The sequence below is a fragment of the Schistocerca serialis genome, chromosome 6, assembly GCF_023864345.2.
Source record: "Schistocerca serialis cubense isolate TAMUIC-IGC-003099 chromosome 6, iqSchSeri2.2, whole genome shotgun sequence".
Classification (NCBI taxonomy): domain Eukaryota; kingdom Metazoa; phylum Arthropoda; class Insecta; order Orthoptera; family Acrididae; genus Schistocerca; species Schistocerca serialis.
In genome coordinates, this window is record NC_064643.1 from 438,733,626 (window position 1) to 438,755,671 (window position 22,046).

Below are 22,046 nucleotides of genomic sequence, written 5' to 3' on the forward strand. Positions count from 1 at the left end.
AGTGGCTGGCCGTATCAAGCCAGTCAGAAGACTGATGAGTCAGGGAAGACAAAAAGAATCTTGATGCTTCATGCATAACTATCACATTTGTGAATTCCATATATGAAATTAGAAAATACAACCGATATGCGTTTTGTCACTGTGCCATCGTACACCACATAAAAATACTTCAGTTCCACATTTGAAAAAAAAAAACTACAGATGACGTGGCAAGGTCTTACAACCAAAGTGCACCTTCTCGGTAACATACGTCTCTTTGCAACACGCTTATGTGGTTACTGTGTACCAACGTGTACAGCTTTAATTAATTCACGATTAAAGAACCATGAAACGAAGTTACAAAATGGGAACGAGTGGCTTTAACGGGATGGAGCAAACTTGATAGCGGAAGAATAATACGATAAAGTCTGCAAGTCGTCGCAAAGCCTTTATCAGCACAGCAATGAATTGTCTGTAATCCGCAGTCTAATCCAGCAGGAGGCCGGCCACGTTCCATTAGCGCATCACGAGGATGATGTAAAGGTCAGACTGTAATGCTGTTAGTGAACTGGAGTTGGTTTTTAATAAAAGTGACGGATTTGGCGAGGTGTAATTGAAGGCAATACATTGAAGATTTTTCTATGGAAACTATAGGTGTGGTGGCCTCGTGTCTCTTTGGTTGTATTGATATTCAATGGTTATCCTCTTTTGTTTTAGTGCAGGTTGTTGGCGTAAGTACATAAGAACCAGCTGGAAGTGATGCGTTGACTGTCTGCAGTTTGTGCTCTTCTGGTCATTCATTGGATCTACGAATCTTCCTGAATAGTTGGGTAGCTCTAGGACATTAACCATATTTCTGAGACCATTGACAAGATTAACCCTCTCCAGCACTTCAAAGCGATAATGGCGACCTTTATTTAAACTGGTTTTGATAGCGAAGCAGTGCAGAAAGCTGATTTGATTCCTCCAATAAATGTTTCTAGTTAATCTGTTGAGCAATACATAGCTTAATTTGCGTGTCGCAACATACCTTACTAAGAGTCCATGAATTCTGTCCGTGGTCGCGAGTGAGACTTCGCAAGCTACCATGATCTCTGAGGATGACGTAGGGACTCTGCTACGTTATTATCCATTCACTTAACGTAATGACAGTCTGTGTCATCGTGTGCCAATACATTTTTGTTCTATTGACTGAAAAGCAAAAAACTTAATCTCACAGTGAAGTCAGTGGAACGCGTACTAGTATTCTCTTTTCTACAAGTGTTGTAGCAGTACACCAGTTGCACTAATATCCTCTGTTATCCACCTAATAATTTATAATTGACAGTTAAGTAAGCTGCATCAGCTTCTGGTGTTTAAAGGAACATGTGTTTAAGTAGCAAATATAAATTTAAAACATGCGGGTGGTTGCTTTAGGAGGAATATCCGAACGAATATCATGAGCACACCCATGGCAACATGATCTTCGATAGGCAAAGAGCGATTTCTTAGAATCTTGGGTCTGTTCCTAATCCTCTTCTGACCCCTTCTCTACTAATATCCGTCTTCACACACACACACACACACACACACACATATATATATATATATATATATATATATATATATATATATATATATATATATATATATATATATATAGGGTGGTCCATTGATAGTGACCAGGCCAAATATCTCACGAAATAAGCATCAAACGAGAAAACTACAAAGAACGAAACTCGTCTAACTTGAAGGGGGAAACCAAATGGCGCTATTGTTGGAACCCCCATTTTTATTACATATTCGTGTAGTACGTAAAAAATATGTTTTAGTTGGACCACTTTTTTCGCTTTGTGATGGATGGCGCTGTAATAGTCACAAACGTATAAGTACGTGGTATCACGAAACATTCTGCCAATGCGGACGGTATTTGCTTCGTGATACATTACCTGTGTCAAAATGGACCGTTTACCAATTGCGGAAAAAGTCGATATCGTGTTGATGTATGGCTGTTGTGATCAAAATGCCCAACGGGCGTGTGCTATGTATGTTCCTCGGTATCCTGGATGACATCATCCAAGTGTCCGTACCGTTCGCCGGATAGTTGGATAGTTACGTTATTTAAGGAAACAGGAAGCGTTCAGCCACATGTGAAGCGTCAACCACGACCTGGAACAAATGATGATGCCCAGGTAGGTGTTTTAGCTTCTGTCAGGGCTAATCCGCACATCAGTAGCAGACAAACTGTGCGAGAATCGGGAATCTCAAAAACGTCGGTGTTGACAATGCTAGATCAACATCGATTGTACCCGTATCATAGTTCGATGTACCAGGAATTGCATTGCGACGACTTTGAACGTCGTGTGCAGTTCTGCCACTGGGCACAAGTGAAATTACGGGACGATGACAGATATTTTGCACGCGTTCTATTTAGCGACGAAGCGTCATTCACCAACAGCGGTAACGTCCACTGCCATAATATGCACTATTGGGCAACGGAAAATCCACGATGGCTGCGACAAGTGGAACATCAGCGACCTTGGCGGGTTAATATACGGGAGGAAGGATAATTGACCCCCATTTTATCGATGGCAAACTAAATGGTGCAATGTATGCTGATTTCCTACGTAATGTTCTACCGATGTTACTACAGGATGTTTCACTCCATGACAGAATAGCGATGTACTTCCAACGTGATGGATGTCCAACACAAAGCTCGCGTGCGGTTGAAGCGGTATTGAATAGCATATTTCATGACAGGTGGATTGGTCGTCGAAGCACCATACCATGGCCCGCACGTTCACCGGATCTGACGTCCCCGAATTTCTTTCTGTGGGGAAAGTTGAAGGATATTTGCTATCGTGATCCACCGACAACGCCTGACAACATGCGTCAGCGCATTGTCAATGTATGTGCGAACATTACGGAAGGCGAACTACTCGCCGTTGAGAGGAATGTCGTTACACGTATTGCCAAACGCATTGAGGTTGATGGACATCATTTTGAGCATTTACTGCATTAATGTGGTATTTACCGGTAATCACGCTGTAACAGCATGCGTTCTCAGAAATGATAAGTTCACAAAGGCACATGTATCACATTGGAACAACCGAAATAAAATGTTCAAACGTACCTACGGTCTGTATTTTAATTTAAAAAACCTACCTGTTACCAACTGTTCGTCTAAAATTGTGAGACATATGTTTGTGACTATTACAGCGCCGTCTACCACATAGGGAAAAAAGTGCTCCAACTAAAACATTCATATTACTTTACGTACTACACAAATATGTAATAAAAATGGGGGTTCCTATTTTTTTAAAAAACCCAGTTGATATCCGTTTGACCTATGGCAGCGCCATCTAGCGGGCCAGCTATAGTGCCATCTGATTTCCCCCTTCAAGCTAGACAAATTTAGTTCTTTGTAGTTTTTTCGTTTGACGCTTATTTCGTGGGATATTTGGCCCGGTCACGATCAATGGACCACCCTGTATATATATGCACACGACGCTACACATCTACAAGACACTTCACCCATTTCGTGTTCTGATATGTCACGCGCTTCAGCGTTGCTGCCGATGTGTGTGCAGTGAGTGTAAATGTGTTGTGGTGTTGCAGGCGGCCCCGGCAGCGGTAAGGTGACGCACTGTGACACGCTGATGCAGGAGAAGCGCGGCATCACGCATATCAACATGACGGACCTGCTGCAGCAGTACGCCATTGGTAACGGTGAGACGCACGCGGCCTAGCCCTACTCTACTGTAACGTCCCCTGCACCGTGTCCGTGTTACAGACCTGCCCCAGCAGCACTCCATTGATAATGGTGAGACACCTGTTGCTTAGCCCTACTCTGTTGCACGCCTCCATCTGTAACGCCCTCTACACTGGTCACGGATGTACTACTGCTGTATTTCATTGGGAATGGTGAGACATATTTGTCCTAGTCCTACTATACAACGTCCGTGCTCTGTAACATGCCCTGCCTGTGTTACAGACTTACCACATGTGTAAGACAATGATAACCAGAAGACAAACGTGCTCTAACCGTACTCCACTGCATCCCTGTCTGTCTAGTGTCGCTTGCAATACGTTACAGACATGCTACAGCTGTACGCCATCGGTAATGGTGAGACAGACGCAGCCTGTCCGTATTATAATTCCGCCACGTCTCTGTAATCCCCTCTGTATTGGTTCCGGACCTATTACAGAACTATGTCATCGTTATAGTGTGGCATATGCAGGCTAGCCTTACTCTACTACACCCCTACTTCTATAACAACGCCTGCACTGTGTTACGGACATGCATGTACCATTGGAAACTGTGTGACGTGCGTGACCTAGCACTGTTCTACGCTATGTCGCTATAACTTCGCGAACAGCGCGTTAGAGGCTTGTTACAGCCGTACTCAGTTGGTATCGATGAAATGCACATGGCTTAGCCATAATCTACTGATGATTTGTTTCCCTGGCATCCACTGCACCGAGTTACGGAACTAGTACAGCAGGATGGTATTGGTAACTGTAAGTCACTCGTGTCCTAGGCCTCCTACAGTGCACCCCTCTCTCTGCACTGTGTTATAGACCTGCTACAGCATTGGTAATGTTGAGACACATATACATTAGTCCTAATGTACTGCACTTCTGTCTCTGTAACGTTGCCTGAACTGTATTACAGACCTGATACTGCAGTACGCCATTGTTAACGGTGCGACGCACATGGCCTAGTCCCATTGTGCTGTCCTCTCGCCTCTGTAACGTCTTCAGCAATGCGTTATGTTGCAGCCGTAAGACGTAGCTTAACCCTACTCCATTGTACCCCTGTCTCTGTAATATCCTCTCATTGTGTTACATATCTAATACAGTAAAACGTCACTGCTAGTGGTAAGACGCACACGCCCTCGCCCTATTCTACTGCACCCTGTCTGTGTTGCGTGTCCTGCGCTTTTTATGGTCCTGGCACATCAGCACGCCATTGGTAACAGTGAGACACACAAAGACAAGCCCTATCTACTGCACCTCTGTCTCTACAACTTACCCACACTGCGTTGCGGACTCAAAACTGATGTAACACAGCGAAGGATGGATTCTACAAAGTGTTGGAGTTGTTCTGGAGAGATAATATTTCCTAAATCTTTCAGTGTTATCTACAATTGTTCTTGTGCAGTTGATGCTGAGCGCACCAAGCATGGATAGTATTGACAACATCTCAGTAATGCTTGACTGGGTTAAGATCGAGTGACATGCGAGATCAAACTGTAGGAGTGAATTTACATGAGTGTACGTGGAAAGACGTGCGTGCTGCAGCAACATGTCGCATTATCCTGTTGAAACATGGCTTCTTCAATGGGCTACTCTAATGCTAGAAAAGGATGCAGGTGGTCTGCAAGAATGTTCACATCTGTGAATAGTCCTTCCAGCGAGACACTGGGGCCTTATTATGACCATCTTAACGCAGCCCAGTCCCTAAATTAGCCATCTTATAAGTGGGCCCATCTTGTTGGCTTACAGGATCCATATGCCACACTCTTACATACTTATCACTCAATAAAATTGAAAATGTTTTACATCGAACTATGTTACACAGCGCCCCTGACCACGACCCAGTGAAGATTTTCGCGGGACATGCCATACGTTGAGTTATGTGTCGAGGTGTCAACGAGTCGGTGTTGACTGCAGAAGCATATTTGGTGCATTTGTCTCCGTACAGTCCTGCTAGAACTGAGTTCCTCATGCACCACATTAAAATTGATGGTGATGTGACTCAAAATGAACCAATGCCTGCCCCGTGTGGCTCTGTGGAATCGACGTGACTTTTGTTCTCCTGTACGGTATTTCATAAGTGTGGAAACATTTATTCTGCAGTAATGGAGCTGGGTTCTAGACACAGTTGACCTCGGAAATCGGAATGCTTGTGTAATCTTCGATATGCTATGACTCATATGACTTGCCTCGATCATCATTCCACGTAATCAGTTATTTCGCGACATGCTGCCATTTTCTATAAGTTGACAACAGCGATTCAACGATGACGCGCCCTAAACTCATTTTTGTTCTTCTGCTTTCCCTTTATTGGTTAACTATACCGTTGTCCATATGCAGCAAGAAAGGAGTGAGGAGTTTATTTCGTGTTCTATAGTCTGAAAGGATTGAAGCCGCGGAGATAATGCGCAGAAAGCAGAAAGCAGCTGCAATATGGTGACACCTGTCTCAATGAGCGAAAAAAATTACGAGCGGGAAGATTGCTTTAAAAGTTTATCTGTACCTTTGGTGAGGAACTTTCAGGTTGGCCATTCACTCTGAAAACGGGCAGGAAGATCGATACGGCTGAGCGAGTGATTTGGAGTGATGAGAACGTCAGAAAAATGATGATTTTACGCACGAGATGAACATCATCTATGGTTCAGTATTTGCAATCGTCCATGGAGCTCTAAACAATCGCAAAGTTTGTGCTCGTTTGGTCCACGTCAACTGACAACCGCAAACAGTAACGTCTGGAAATGTCGAAATCACATTTGAGGGGTTTCTAAGAAGAATATGAGGACTTTCTCAGCTGCGTAGTAATCGCCGATGAGACGTAGGTCGATCACTTTGAATCACAAAGGAAGTGGCGGAATACTCGGAATACTATGTGGAAACAACAGTCCTCGCCTACAGCAACAAAGTTCAAAAGCCAAGCTTCAGCAAGAGAGTGGATATGAGGAGTGTTTTGAAATATGAAATATCCGTTATTGATTTATTACCCTCCTAGATGTCAAATAATGAACAGTGATAGCTACTGCGAGGCACTACGAGATATGAAACCCATGATCAAAACGAAGAGTGGAGATGTGATTCTACTTCATGAGAAACTCGCCCTATGCAAATGGGAACGGAATCCAGTACATCCAGAATCCAGGTTCTGTGTTGCAATTGGAAATTTGTGGTAAGATCTTATGGGACCAAACTGCTGAGGTCATCTGTCCGTAAGCTTACGCACTACTTAATCTAACTTAAACTAACTTACGCTAAGGACAACACACATACCCAACCTCCGACGGGGAAAGGGGGGGGGGCGGGGGGGGGGGGGGGAACGGGACCGTGGCAAGAGACCGCACGGCTACCCCGCGCGGCGTTCTGAGCTGCCTGAGCACCAAGCGTATAGTCCTGAACAGCTATAACTCATTTTCACCGTTCTGATCTGATGAAAAACAGCAGCTTAATGAATTAAAATTGTCATCGGATGACAAAGTTGTGGAGGCGGTGCATGCCAGAAAGCTTCTTGCAGGACAGAATTAATTTGTGCCTGTTAGGAACTACGCCGAATGACGGCCAAACACGAAAAGTCGAAATCACATTCAAGGCGTCTCTCTATTGTTGGGAGATATACAAGTTGTACCAGAAATGTTGCGACAACCTTCGAGGGGCTGCAGAAGGTATCTTGAGCAAGAAATCGAAGACAGGATCCCGTGTCGGGTAACGTCATCCAACGACGCGACAGGCGCCGGCCACTGCCCACTAGGCCACCCCTTCGGCAGTAATTGCGACTTTGTTCGCTGACGGACAACAAGCAGAACGTCTCGCAAATTTGTTTGTTTTTCAGTAATAGTGATTGATTGTCACGATCGCCAGTGGAGAAGATGGAGCTAACTGCGGCGTAGAAGGGCCTAGTCTCTTCTGAATGCGATGCTCTATGGCATCGGTGGGTGACGGTCTCGGACATGGGTTACCATCTCTGGTTTATCTTTCTTCTAGAACCCTTTAAAATCTCCAGTATATTTCACTATACAGGAGAAAAATGAACAGTAAATCGAAACCTGTATCCAATCTATTAACGCAACAGAGCATTGCTTTCCTAGGAGTCAATGCCTAACTAAAAACTAAACTCCTCCCGAGCAGGACATGAAGGGGCAAAGTTACCGACCGACCGATGTGTCATCCTCAGCCCACAGGCGTCACTGGATGCGGATTGGAGGGGCATGTGGTCAGCCCACCGCGCTCCCGGCCATATGTCAGTTTCCGAGACCAGAGCCGCTACTTCTCAGTCAAGTAGCTCCTCAGTTTGCCTCACAAGGGCTGAGCGCACCCCGCTTGCCAACAGCGCTCGGCAGACCGGATGGTCACCCATCCAAGTGCTAGGCCAGCCCGACAGCACTTAACTTCTGTGATCTGACGGGAACCGGTGTTACCACTGCGGCAAGGCCATTGGCACAATTGCTGTATACGCAGCAGGTAGCTCCATCTTTTCCACTGGCGATCGTGGCAATCAGTCGCGATCACTGAATAACAAACAACAAAGAGAGACATTCCGCCTACGATCCGTGAGCGTACAGAGTCACACTCGCTGCCTAAGGGGTGGCCTAGCTACAGGGGCCGGCTCCTATAACTTCAGCGCTGTGTAGCGTCGTCGGATGACGTTACCGGATCCGGGTTCCTGTCCTTGATTTGTTCCTCAAGACACCCCCTACAACCCCTCGAAGTTTGTCGCAACATTTCTGGGCCACTCTGTGAAGCTCGATTGGTGGAGCAAATACAAAGATATTGAAGGAAACTATGTAGAGAAACGATGTTACTTGCAACGTACCTTTCCAATGAATAGTTTCTTTTTAAAAATCCTGTGATCTACAGCGATAAATAAGCACTTTTACAATTACATTATGGACTGCTTATTAAACGTAAATACAATCTATATCACCAGATCCTTGCATACGAAAATAAAGTCATTAGCAAAGTAGACGTGCCTCGGAGATGCCAAAAAATTAACGACGCTGCGGTGACTGGACGTATAATTAATTGTAATTCCATTTTTCTTTTGTTCATACATGATGTATGCTTGTGTTTTAGTTCGATGTCAAATATTTTCTGCTGTTTAACCTGGCCACGATCTTACTTATAAGACTGTACTTGGTCCTGCTCTTGACTTCTACACAGTTCAATCACATTAATGTCACCACCTGCTATGTTCGACGTCAACGTGCAGTAACCACTTACAGGTGGCAGGTGGAAGCACTAGCAGTGGAGGACGTATATAGAGCGTCGGAGGAACGGGGAAAAAATGCAGTCGTCGTAAAGCGGAAATGCAGCGATTTATCTGACGTCCTAACGGGCGCGGTCATTGGCTTTCGGGCCATGGGCCGGCCGATGTGGCCGAGCGGTTCTAGGCGCTTCAGTCCGGAACCGCGCTGCTGCTACGGTCGCAGGTTCGAATCCTGCCTCGGGCATGGATGTGTGTGATGTCCTTAGGTTAGTTAGGTTTAAGTAGTTCCAAGTGTAGGGGACTGATGACCTCAGATGTTAAGTCCTATAGAGCTTAGAGCCATTTGAACCAATTTTTCGGGTCATGGGTGGAAGCATTTCCGAAACGCCTAAGTTTGAAAACCTTTCGCGTGTCGTCGTGTTTGAGGTATACCGCGCATGGCAAATTGCGCTATCTAAAATCAAACGCCGATGCAACTGTGGTGCACCCCAGGCCATAGGTGGCAGGGCCCAACGACGGTTGTACGGACGAATAGACGTGTAACTGTTGAGCAACTGACCGTCCAGATGGACCAAGGGGCTAACAAAAGCGTGTCCCAAAGACCTTTCAGCGAACATTGCTGCATATGGGTCTCTGAAGAAGGCGCCCTGGTCATGCAGCCACGCTGACTGCTGTTTATCCGCGAAGAAGATTGGAATATGTATGCCAACTGGGCATCCACTGAGTGACGGCAAGTGGCATTTTCAGATGAATCACGTTTTATGTTCCATGGCTATTGGCGTGTATGGCATGAAGCGTCTGAAAGCAAAGCGTCTAGGACGGAGAAGGGAACATTTTTGTCTGGCGAATGTTTTCATGGCGTTCCCTGGATGATCTTGTCATTATGGAAGGCACACTGGATTAACACAAGTATGCGGCTATTGTTGGGGATCATGCACACCCATAGACGCAATTTTTTTTTCATCGGCACGACGGCATCTACCAGCAGGACAATTCCGCGCGTCACGCATACCGCAGTGTACGAGCACGATTCAAAGAGCACGAGGATGAGTTTATCGTATTCTGTGGCCACCAAAATTCCCAGTTTAAAACTCAATGGAAAATCTGTGGGACCTTTTCGATCATGCTGTTCGCGGCATGGACCCTCAAACCGAGAGCCCTAGGCCAGCTGACCACGGTGCTGGAGTCGGCTTGGCTCCAATCCCCGTCGGTAACTTCCATGACCTCAAAGACTCGTCTCGCAGCGTTCCGCGCTACAGAAAGTGGTTATTCAGGCTATTGAATGATGGTCACGTTAATGTGACTCGAGAGTGTATCTTAGCTATTGACTGACAAAGACGCGTTGTTGGCAGAGACCATGGGCGAGTAGGTTTAGCTGCCCTGCCACAACCTGTGCTAAATACACCACGTGTCCGCCGCTTAGAAGGTGGGGTCCTGAGGAACTTCAGAGATGGCAGCACAATAGCAGGCGGTAGTCGGTTCTCTTCGAACTAAGCCACCGTTCTTTAAATACGTTGAAGTTCTGCAGCACTGTTTACAGAGAATGTTGTGACTTTTGTTTCGAAGGTCTTCTGTCAACACACCGTGGTATTTTTAACACAGTGTACCTTTATCGTAACAGAACTGAAGTTCTGTTCCCGTGCTTGCAGAAAATAATAATGTAACAAAAATGTACGTCTTCTTGCAAGAACACAGTTCTGTTGTATTTCTCAAACCAATTTCTCCACAGCTGCGGCATCTAAAGGGGGTTTTCCTTTTTATCCCTAATTTTTGTACTCTAAGCATTATGTATGCCCTATGGCTGTCAAATGAAATCAGCCACAAGTCTATATTAGTACAATATGTCATGTGTTGTGGTTGTTTAGAGTACAGCCTGTTCTGGGTAAGTCCAGAGGCATATAGACTACAGTACAACTGCGAGTGGCGCAGGGATGGGAATAACTGATAATGGCACACAGAACTTTTCGTCATGCACTGTATAGCGGCGTGTGGCGTACGTACGTATCTGTAGCTCAATCACCATACGAATGCCTTGCTGACAAATATTGGTATAAATAATCAAAAGATAGAAAATCGACTGATTTAGGTTTTCCGTGATTCGTTAAATCACGTCAAGCAAATTACAGGATGATTCCCATGCTCGTTAAACTTGTCATGTAAGAAAGCTCACCGGACACAAAAAAATTGTCACCTCAGTGCGCACGCGCAGATGAATCATTAAGCCTTTATAGATGCGCAGAGATCCAATCACATGCTCAACTGCATGTGCACTTCATCTACGCAGCGATCAGTGGGACATTTATGTTTCAATCGGGCACTGTACGTAAACATGATTTAATTTAAGGACTTGACAGAGTGTCAAAGAGACAATCGTGTTTGGTCGTGCGCTTGGCCATGAAGTGTTTGAAGCTTTTGGATTTGCTGTTAACTTAGATGTCGACGGAAACCCTACCCAAACAGAAAGAAAGAGATTTGCTGGTGTTTCGCGGTGGACTGTATACAAGCAGTGGTGTAACACGTGTGGGTAAGAAACAGTTCGTCAGAATTGTGGGTGGAAGAAGATCCTGATCGGCTTTTCACGGCTTGTGATTCAAAATACACTACTGGCCATTAAAATTGCTACACCAAGAAGAAATGCAGATAGTAAACGGGCATTCATTGGACAAGTATATTATACTAGAACTGACACGTGATTACATTTTCACACAATTTGGGTGCATAGATCCTTAGAAATCAGTATCCAGAACAACCACTTCTGGCCGTAATAACGGCCTTGATACGCGTGGGCATTGAGTCAAACAGAGCTTGGATGGCGTGTACAGGTACAGCTGCCCATGCAGCTTCAACACGATACCACAGTTCATCAAGAGTAGTGACTAGCGTATCGTGACGAGCCAGCTGCTCGGCCACCATTGACCACACGTTTTCGATTGGTGAGAGATCTGGAGAATGTGCTGGCCAGGGCAGCAGTCGAACATTTTGTGTATCCAGAAAGGCCCGTACAGGACCTGCAACATGCGGTCGTGCATTATCCTATTGAAATGCAGGGTTTCGCAGGGATCGAATGAAGGGTAGAGCCACGGGTCGTAACACATCTGAAATGTAACGTCCACTGTTCAAAGTGCCGTCAATGCGAACAAGAGGTGACCGAGATGTGTAACCAATGGCACCCCATACCATCACGCCGGGTGATACGCCAGTATGGCGATGACGAATACACGTTTCGAATGTGCGTTCACCAACCTATATCATGACATGTGCAATATCCTCGTAAGAACGATCCATTGAAAGCTAAAACTACTACTGTTACTACTACCACTATTAAAGTAGCTGAGTGTAAGAAACGCAGCTGGATCCGATGATACTACATAGATTGTGCGGAGAACTTGCTCACATTCTGTCAGCAATTTGTCGTAGGTCACCGCAGCAATAAAGCGCCCCAAGGGACTGGAAAAGTCACAAATTATTCCAGTTTTCAAAAAGGGTCGACGGACAGACGCGCATAGTTGTAGTCCTTCCCCTTCAGTTCACTTAGTTTCTAACTGGACTGAGAAAAAAAATAGAGAAAAATGAAGGGGTTTCTGTATCCCGTCTGGATACCCGGCGCGTGGATCTGCTCCTGTGAACTGCTTCTGCAAAATAAGCCGAGAGTGAAGGATGCGGCCGGCCGAGGTGGCCGAACGGTTATAGGAGCTACAGTTTGGAGCCGCGCCGCCGCTACGGTCGCAGGTTCGAATCCTGCCTCGGGAATGGATGTGTGTGATGTCCTTAGGTTAGTTAGGTTTAAGTGGTTCAAAGTTCTTGGGGACTGATGACCTCAGAAGTTAAGTCCGATAGTGTTCAGAGCCATTTGAACCATTTTTTGAAGGACGCGCGTAGGGGCAGGAAGAGGTGAAGTACTTCGGTACTGCCTGTAGGTTTTACAAGTTTACTAAAAAAATATGAGTACATAAATGGTCACTTAACTTTGGCTGAGATGAGCACGTAGGAGCGAAGCCGTACGGGTGTCAAAGATAACAGCTACTAGAAGTTACAAAGGCAAAATCTGTAGTGGCTCGCCCACTATGAAATAGAAACAATGTTGCTTTGTCGTCTGCTCGTGATCAAATGGGCTGAATGTGGAGCGGTGCTTGTCGATCTCCACAGCGTCGGCTAGAGGGCGCTGTGGTCGGCGGTGTTCGTCCGCTCTCGTAGTGCCAACCTACGAGAGCGCGCCTACGTTGTGGCATCGTAGCTATCGATACCACAGGAGTGATTTTAATGCCTTAGATGTTCTACATAGTCTTCCTTTACTGCAGTGAAACACATAGAACGGTCAAATAACCAACTGAAACTGTCACAAATATCCTTCTTTGAGATGTTCAACTCGTGCGTCTCATTCGCACGTTCTTCGGTCTCGGCGAACCATCAGTGACCCATTCTGCACTTTGTGGTCTTGTGGTTGTTTTGTATTGATAACACCAAGACTTATCACCCGTTATGACTTTTTCAGAAAAATATTGTCCGCCTTTTTTCATTTCAATCAAGTCGCTCAAGGCATCCCTGCATCGTGTTTTTTGTGCAGGAATCAAGGTATGCCGAACGAACTTCGCACACACTTCTCTCTTCTTCAAAACATTCTGGAGAATATTGAAGACTTTACTTACAGAAGCTAATTTTGTTGCTCGACTGTGATTTATAACACAACAATGTTGACACACTAAAACCGACTTGCATTTTTAACAGTGCCTGCTAACAAGTCACTGGTCGAATGCGCATCTGTTGTTCAGAGTTGTTAGTTCAAAACTGCCACCGTAGTTACTGCGATAACGTCGCTCATACGCCTGGACTACATTCAGTGTCGGAGCTTTTTGGACAGATGCTGTATACCGTTGACATTAGTCTGATGTGGAACTGTGGAAAATGTCTTCTTCTCAAGTGGCATGACGTCTTTGAAGACCGAAAATCTCTTCTGTAAGAATCAATACAGATTCCACAAACAGCGATCTTGTGAACTCAGCGCTCTCTTTTTGGAATGAGTTCCAGACGAGTACTTTATGCACAACATAACTTGGCTCTTTTAAGAGAGTAAAGTTGCAATGTAAGTTTCTTGGCCCTTGCCAATCTTATCTCTCGAAGAATACGACATGCTTAACATTGCAGTAAGCACCGTGAATGCGATGTCGGTTACTCTGCGAGAAAAACGGAACTTGCTTCCTCTACTACACCTCTCTTCACTCCTCTCCCCCCCCCCCCCCCTTTTTCCCATCCACGCCCTCGCAACAGCCAATAAGCTAGGCGGAGATTGCGTGCTTACTCTCGTAGCATGCTCTGCCAAAGGGCCAAGTTACGAGGTACGTTAGACAAAGTTTTAAGTTGCGCTTCCGCCTTCCGGATGGTGTTCGACACAGTTTCTCAATGTTATGTTCGACACAGTTCCTCAGTATTACCCAGCGAACAAAAAAAAAAGTCTTATATAACCCTGGATGGATATTATGAATTGCTTCTGGAATTACTAACACTCAACACAGCGTTTCTAACGAGGCGAAATCATCAAGTCTAAAGCAACTCTAGGGAGATATCGTTACTGCTCCCGATGTATACTGGCTGATTACATTAAAACTGCAGCTACTCACAAAGGTCTAGTGTGGGCTAAAATTCTCGTATGGAAGCGAAACTTGGTAGATATTCTAACGTGGTAATGCACAACCGACTGACACTAGAAAAAAAATTGGTTCCAATTTTGACCACTAGGTGGCAGTTTGGCGCTGTGAATGCTAGAAAGACGTATAGAAATATTTTCATTTGTAATGGAGTAGGAACGGGTTGTGCGTAGAAAAGGTAAAACAATGTTGATTTTATTATTGATTACCACTTATACAAGTTATTCAATATGAGTACAGGAGACAACGATGAGATGCTGCATGTATAAAACGACGCTATCACCAGCTGCTCACAGCAGTTCCAGGGGAGCTGAGCAATGTGTTCCTCTATAAGGGCCTTCAGATCGGGTGATCTTGCAGGCCATGCATCTGGAAATTCTTTGGGAATAACTAGTTCCTGGAAGGTTGAGTTAAGCAGATCTTTCACTGAGCGAGCGATATGAGGTGTTGGCACATCTTGCATGAAAACAGTAGTTTCCAAGCAGCTGCGCTTTCCAAAACAGGTATCACATGTACGAGGAGGTTCGGCAGTGTGCAGACGTAACGGTAGACCTGACAGGCCCTCTATGTGTATTCTCTAAAAAGAAGAACTAACCGAGAGTAAAAGTGCTTGTGAATCCACACAATTCGTCGTACAAAACACGCGGTTTAACAATAGCCCAAAATTCAGTAGTATATTTGCTGCACCTTGTAGCGTAAAATGTGTCTCCGCAGTCCACAGAATTTTGCCCGACCACATGCCATCAACTTGGAGCCCTACCAGAAACTGAAGAGCAAATTCAGAGCGCTGCTGCGGACCATGAGATTTCAGTTGCTGCACCGTCTGGATCTTCTACTGATACTAGCGTAAAATAGACGGCAAAAGTTCCCTTAGTGTTGACCTTCGGGTGGACAATTCTCATGACACTAAACGAGCACTAACAGTAGCCTGGTGACTTGCTCTGTGGTCACTTACAGCAACAGCAGCTTCGTCCACCGGGATAGGACGCCTTCCCCTTCAAGGCGCCACACCAAGCTCGCCCGTATTTAGTGACATCTCCTCAGACCAGTCAGTCGGAGATATTGTCTCAATGTAGCACTGTAATTGCTGCCTTTCACATAAAACAGTTTCACTAACAACGCACCGTCTCTCTTCTCGAAAGCCACACTTTTCACTCACGTTATGGCTTGTCAAATGGCAGTGTGGATGTCATATCGTCATACAAACACTGTACGAGTACAGCGCCAGATTTGCACCTGGTGCTCACAGTGGGAACTAATTTGTTTTCCAGCGTGAATCGGTTCCTCAATAACGTTTAGTATATCTAGTAAGTTTCGCTGCCATACGATACTTACAGTCCACACTAAAACTCCGCGAGTAGCTGCACTTTAATTATATCCACCCGGTACATAACTGTCCGAATCATACTTTCGACGTATGCTTGCACAGCTCACCGTATGCAGAACACAACGTATTCCCGCTGTGGGTATCTGGTAAGAACCTGTGTGTTTACATCAGTGAGTGACACGACACTAAGGGTACGTAAAGTAGCTGACTGCCTGTCGCGTAGTAAGCGGCAACAAGGCCGCTCTGTTGCCAGGACGCCAGAGCAGAGTCGATTTCCCAATAAACTCGCTTCATCAAGGGACACTGAACTGTAGCTTGCCTTCCTTATCGTTAGTGCCTTAGTACTCGAAACTTTCTAGTAAACTACATGCGACGTTAATTAAATAAATTGTTCCTACTTCCTTGCAAGAACACAAATTACGTTTTATTAGTCAAGCATGTTTCTCCACAGTTGTAGCATTTTCAGTGGGTTTTTCTTCCATAGCTCCTGTTATTATATAATGTGTACCCTTTGGGTGTCGAATAAAATGCGTCACAAGTCTATTTTAATACGGTATGTCGTCTCCAACAAGAAATGTTAAAGCAATGTCTTTAGTAAATTTTTTGCGTAGAATAAGTTATATTCTAGAAACTGAAATAATAATAAAAATAAATAATAAGTATCAATCCAGGCGTTGCCTTAATATCTTTGTGTTTTAGACGACATGTATTAATATAGACTTCTGACTTCTTTTGTTTGACAGCCACAGTGCACATATACTGTAGCAGAAGAAGCTATAGAAGGAAAATCCCCTGACGATGTCACAACTGTTGCGAAACCAGTTTAACTGATGAAACAAAACTGTGTCTTGGAAATAAGGCAGACTACGGAAATATACAGTAATGGAAATAAGTATTCATACACTAGAATCTGGAAAAGTAAACTGCCTTTATTGACAATACGAAACCAAAAACACTAATTGGACATGCACTATACACATTGGCCAGTCGCCAATGCAGCTATGCTGGTAAATAGAACGAGAATGAACAAGCCTTTACAAAACAAAATATAAAAACGTCTGCCAAGTTCTCTATTGCGTTGGGAATTAAGTATTCATACACCAACAGAAAATGACACTTCTAACAAAGCCAGAACATGTTTAATACTTCGTATGTATACCCTTCCAATCTATTACTCCTCGCAACCTCCGTGACATGGAATGGACCAATTTTCTTGTAGTTTCTGACGTGATACCTTCTCATTCTCGAAGGAGAGCCTCTTTCAAAGAGGCCCTACTATGGTTGTCGTGTTTTCTCACTCGTGTTTCCAGCTTACTCCACAAGTGTTCGATGGGATTCAGGTCCGGACTCTGAGCTGGTGTTTTAAGAGTGTGTGGAGTGTTGTAGAGCAACCACAGCCGGACAATTTGCGCCATACGTTTGGGATCACTGACCTGTTGGAAGTAATAATTTCTAGGAAGACCCAAGGCGTCAACACTCTGTTGTAAGTTCTGTTTGAGAATGTTCGTATACACAAATCTGTCCACGGTACCTTCCACAAACACTAATTTTCCGACACCGGAGGCTGACATACAGCCCCATACCATCACTCCATCACCCCCGTGTTTCACCGTGGGTTGAATGTTGTTTCGGTCGGGGTCTGTATTCGGTCTTCCCCAGACCAAGATCCTACCATCATTGTGCACGATATTAAATTTGATTTCATCACTAAACAATTCTGTATCCCAGAAGTCTGCTGTCTTGGATACATGTTGTTTTCGCAATTTCGGCATACGACTTGTGTTGAAGATATTGGGCGACAACGATGTTTCGTTCCTCAATGGTCGTTTCCTTCCCCTTGCGGTCCATTCTGCTGTTCCACGGTACCCATGTCCGACGTGCTGTTGATTCACGGCCGCCACACGACTACACAAGTGTGGCATGCACTCCGGGGCTCCGTCAGCCGTTTGTTTGGTTGAAAGTAGTCGACTGTATGAATACATTTTGCCCTGTCGTAGACCGTGCGGAATGTAACATATTTTATTTTCCCAGAATAGATTCATGGCATACGGGAAGGTTCATTACCAAGAACATGGTTATCTGACGCTACATCATCGTACTTATTCGTATTGGCGCTGTGGGTGATTTACTATCGCAACACACCATCGTACTTTCTCACCACCTACTGTATGAATACTTATTTCCATGATTGTATGTAAATCTCATGGGGAGGTTCAAATGGCTCTGAACATTATGGGACTTAACATCTGAGGTAATCAGTCCCCTAGAACTAAGAACTACTTAAACCTAACTAACCTAAAGACATCACACACATCCATGCCCGAGGCAGGATTCGAACCTGCGACCGTAGCGGTCGCGCGGTTCCAGACTGAAGCGCCTAGAACCGCTCGGCCACCGCGGCCGGCTCATGGGGAGGGTTCGGGACTGTATGGTGGATGTGTTGTGACCTCCCAGCGAAACTTCTGCAGCGTAATCGAAACTGCTTTGCCAGCAGGTGTACGGGCCATGCGATTTTCATACTTTTGGAAACCTTACGAAAGACGTTCATGGCCGCAGATTAGCTTCGGACGAAGAAGTGCTTGCCTGGTTACAATCTTGGTTCCCCTGAAGGGACTGACCGTCTTGTCTTACAGTGGGGAAAAAGTATTAACAGTTGTAGCGATTACATTTGGATTAATAAAAATTTTACTTACTTTATTCCATGTGTCTCGTTTTCATTTGACTGCCCCTTATATTTTCCGCTAGCACGGGAACCAAGATTAAATTCCATTACGGTAGAGGTAAAATGTGTTAAAGAGATCATGTCATGTTGACGGATGAAACAGGATACAAAGAAAAGTGCAAAACATTTTATGTAAATAGCACCGCACGGCTTCAAGGCATTTGTCGAGTGCTTAAAATCGTGCCATTTGTACATTTTTATTTCATTAGTAATTACAATGCAGTGCACAATAACAAGACGAATACGCTGCTTGATACAGTAATCTCCATCTTCAATAACAGCCGCATGGTAGAGTTCAGGCAGGAATCCTATGCCGAAGAAATCTATTAGCCAGTTGCTAAGAAAAGCAACCTGATTGTTATTAGAGACCAGAAAAGATGTTAACTAGAGGGGAACGATCTGGCGAATATGTAGGGTGAAGAAGCGGTTCCCAACCAAGGTCAACAATCGCATCTTTGGTGATTCTGGCCGTACGCGCGCGCGCATTATCGAGGGTTTACAACATATGTTTTCCAAGTGTTTCGCTTTCGATAGCAACAGCGTGTCGTCTTAGCCGTCAAATATCAGCAGCACTTAAAAGTTTCATGGCAGCAGTCCATGATTAAGAATGAATGGTTCCACGAAGCCGGCTGAAGTGGCCGTGCGGTTAAAGGCGCTGCAGTCTGGAACCGCAAGACCGCTACGGTCGCAGGTTCGAATCCTGCCTCGGGCATGGATGTTTGTGATGTCCTTAGGTTAGTTAGGTTTAACTAGTTCAAAGTTCTAGGGGACTAATAACCTCATCAGTTGAGTCCCATAGTGCTCAGAGCCATTTGAACCATTTGGTTCCACGAAACGCATAACACAAATTTTTGAGAGCATGCACTGTCCTTTGCACGGGGTGTTGCTTTTTCCGATGGGCTGAGCCACTCTTCCCTCTGCTTTAAGTTCACATACAGGCACCATTTCTCGCCACCTTAACAACGTTCCCAAGGAATGACTAGTGCCTACGGCAAGCCAAAGGGTCTTGTACAAGCGCTCAGGTTTGTCTGCACCCCCTGTCTACAGTATTTAGTTCACATTTACACCTTACAGCCACAATGCAGCTTTCGCACAGTTCTGAATAAGAAGTTCGAGAGTGCAGAATATTTTAGAGCCATGCTCAAATTAATCAAATTTGCTTCTAAAATAATTATTATGCCTGGCGCTATTATTTCGGAAAGAAAAAGATAAGTACTGAGAATATGGACAAAAGCGTTACTTCTAAAACGTGTAACGCTTTCGCATGTTACTTTTTTGAAGGAACTATATGTTGAGAATCAGAACTAGTTTAAATGATGCGATGGACGAAGACGCATTCTTTGTGTTGTTGCAGTATATCACATCGTGGTCAGGCACGCTGCGAACAGCTTGTAACTATTTGTAGGGTAAGTTGTGCTGAAAAATAATTAAGAAACAAATTCGATTCGCTGCGCCGTTTCCGATTTACTTCGCACTGAAGTTATCCAATCAGGCCGTTGCACGCGCAAATTCGAGCGGCACGGCAGATACAATTAGCGTCAGTTGTTCTCATAGCGTTGATTATAGCGCAACAGAGTGCTCAGCCTGTCGCTCGATCCTTACTACCGGCCCACGTCCAATTTTTATATCGCTCTCTTGTTCGATTTTAGGAAACCACACGAACAAAACGTTTGGCGACACCGTCTGTGGTGGGCCGCTTGAATTTGACGCACGAAGCAGTCTGATTGTCTAAACTTCAGTACTAATTAGCACGGAAACGGCGCAAAGTATCAAATTTTTTTACCAACAATTATTTCTCGGCACAACCTATCCTCAAACACCCTTACAAGCTTTTCAACCTTTTTCTGATCGCACCGGACTCGCATTCGTGAGGAGGACGGTTCAATCCCACGTCCAGCCATCCTGATTCAGGTTTTCCGTGATTTCTCCATTCTTCCCTATTCCGATGGGACTGATCACCTCTCTGTTTGGTTCCATCCCCCGAATCAACATTGTTGTGTGTCCTTTGCGCGTATCGTAAACCACTCACAGAGACCTGCATGCTCCAGTAATTAGAGCCCAGTAAAAGATTAATTAAAATTATTCTGTGTTAATATCGCGTCAATGTATACAACACTTGAAATGCTAAAATAATAAACACATACATGTATTCAGCACACCGCTAACAAAAATTTAGGTTTTGTATTTCTTGCAGATCAAGTCAAATAATTTAGCCAGATGACATTAGACAAATGTCGGGCCATGTGTTGCAGTGGCAAAACGCTAGCTTGGAAACCTCGAGGCCGCGGGGTCGAATCTCGGCAACACCGTAAAAATTTTCAGTCTGCACGGGGACGGGCCTTCACCTCTCAACGGCCGGCCGGAGTGGCCGTGGGGTTCTAGGCGCTACAGTCTGGAACCGAGCGACCGCTACGGTCGCAGGTTCGAATCCTGCCTCGGGCATGGATGTGTGTGATGTCCTTAGGTTAGTTAGGTTTAATTAGTTCTAAGTTCTAGGCGACTGATGACCTCAGAAGTTAAGTCGCATAGTGCTCAGAGCCATTTGAACCATTTGAACCTGTCAACGATGTGAGGAGTCGCCACAAACAACTCTTTGTTTGGATTCCACGTTAAACTGTTAGTCCCCTTTCCCCCTCTGAATAACTGCGGTAGACTAGCGACACGCAAGTAGATCAAATGGCGTCCAATTGAAAACCTTGCGCTCGCCCATTGAGCCGCACAAAATAATAACAATAACAATAATAACTGTTCGACAGTGGGAAGCAAGAAGGTGCTTAAAACATCTATGTTGGCCTGTGTTGTGATAGTGCTACGTAAAACAACAAGGTGTGTAAGGCCCCTCCATGAAAACACGACCACACCATAACACCACCGCCTCCGAATTTTACTGTTGGCACTACACACGCTGGCAGATGACGTTCACCGGGCATTCGCCATACCCACACCCTGCCGTCGGATCGCGACGTTGTGTACCGTGATTGTCACTCCACACAACGCTTTTACACTGTTCAATCGTCCATTGTTTACGCTCCTTACACAAAGAGAGATCTCGTTTGGCATTTACCGGCGTGATGTGTGGCTTATGAGCAGCCTCTCGACCATGAAATCCAAGTTTTCTCACCTCCCGCCTAACTGTCATAGGCCTCGCAGTGGACCATGATGCAGTTTGGAATTCCTGTGTGATGGTCTGGATAGATTTCTGCCTATTCCTCATTACGGTCCTATTCAACTGTCGCCGGTCTCTATCAGTCAACAGACGAGGTCGACCTGTACTTGTCCCTTCACGTTTACAGTTCACTATCACATCGGAAACAATAGACCTAGGGATGTTTAGGAGTGTGGAAATCTCGCATACAGACGTATGACGCAAGTGACACCCAATCACCTGACCACGTTCTAAGTCCGTGAGTTCCACAGAGCGTCTTATTCTGCCCTTTCACGATG

The 22,046-nt window shown here is 45.0% G+C and overlaps 1 protein-coding gene and 1 pseudogene across 1 annotated transcript in view; one reads left to right on the forward strand and one right to left on the reverse strand.

Annotated features, from left to right (window-relative positions):
• The window catches only part of LOC126483907 (adenylate kinase isoenzyme 5), a 454,419-nt gene that overhangs the window by 222,720 nt on the left and 209,653 nt on the right, over positions 1-22,046 (forward strand). The window contains exon 3 of the mRNA XM_050107178.1: positions 3,577-3,687. Coding sequence (XP_049963135.1) covers positions 3,577-3,687 — 111 coding nt within the window. The remainder of the gene's footprint in view (positions 1-3,576; positions 3,688-22,046) is intronic.
• LOC126485824 (5S ribosomal RNA) lies at positions 8,027-8,144 on the reverse strand (annotated as a pseudogene).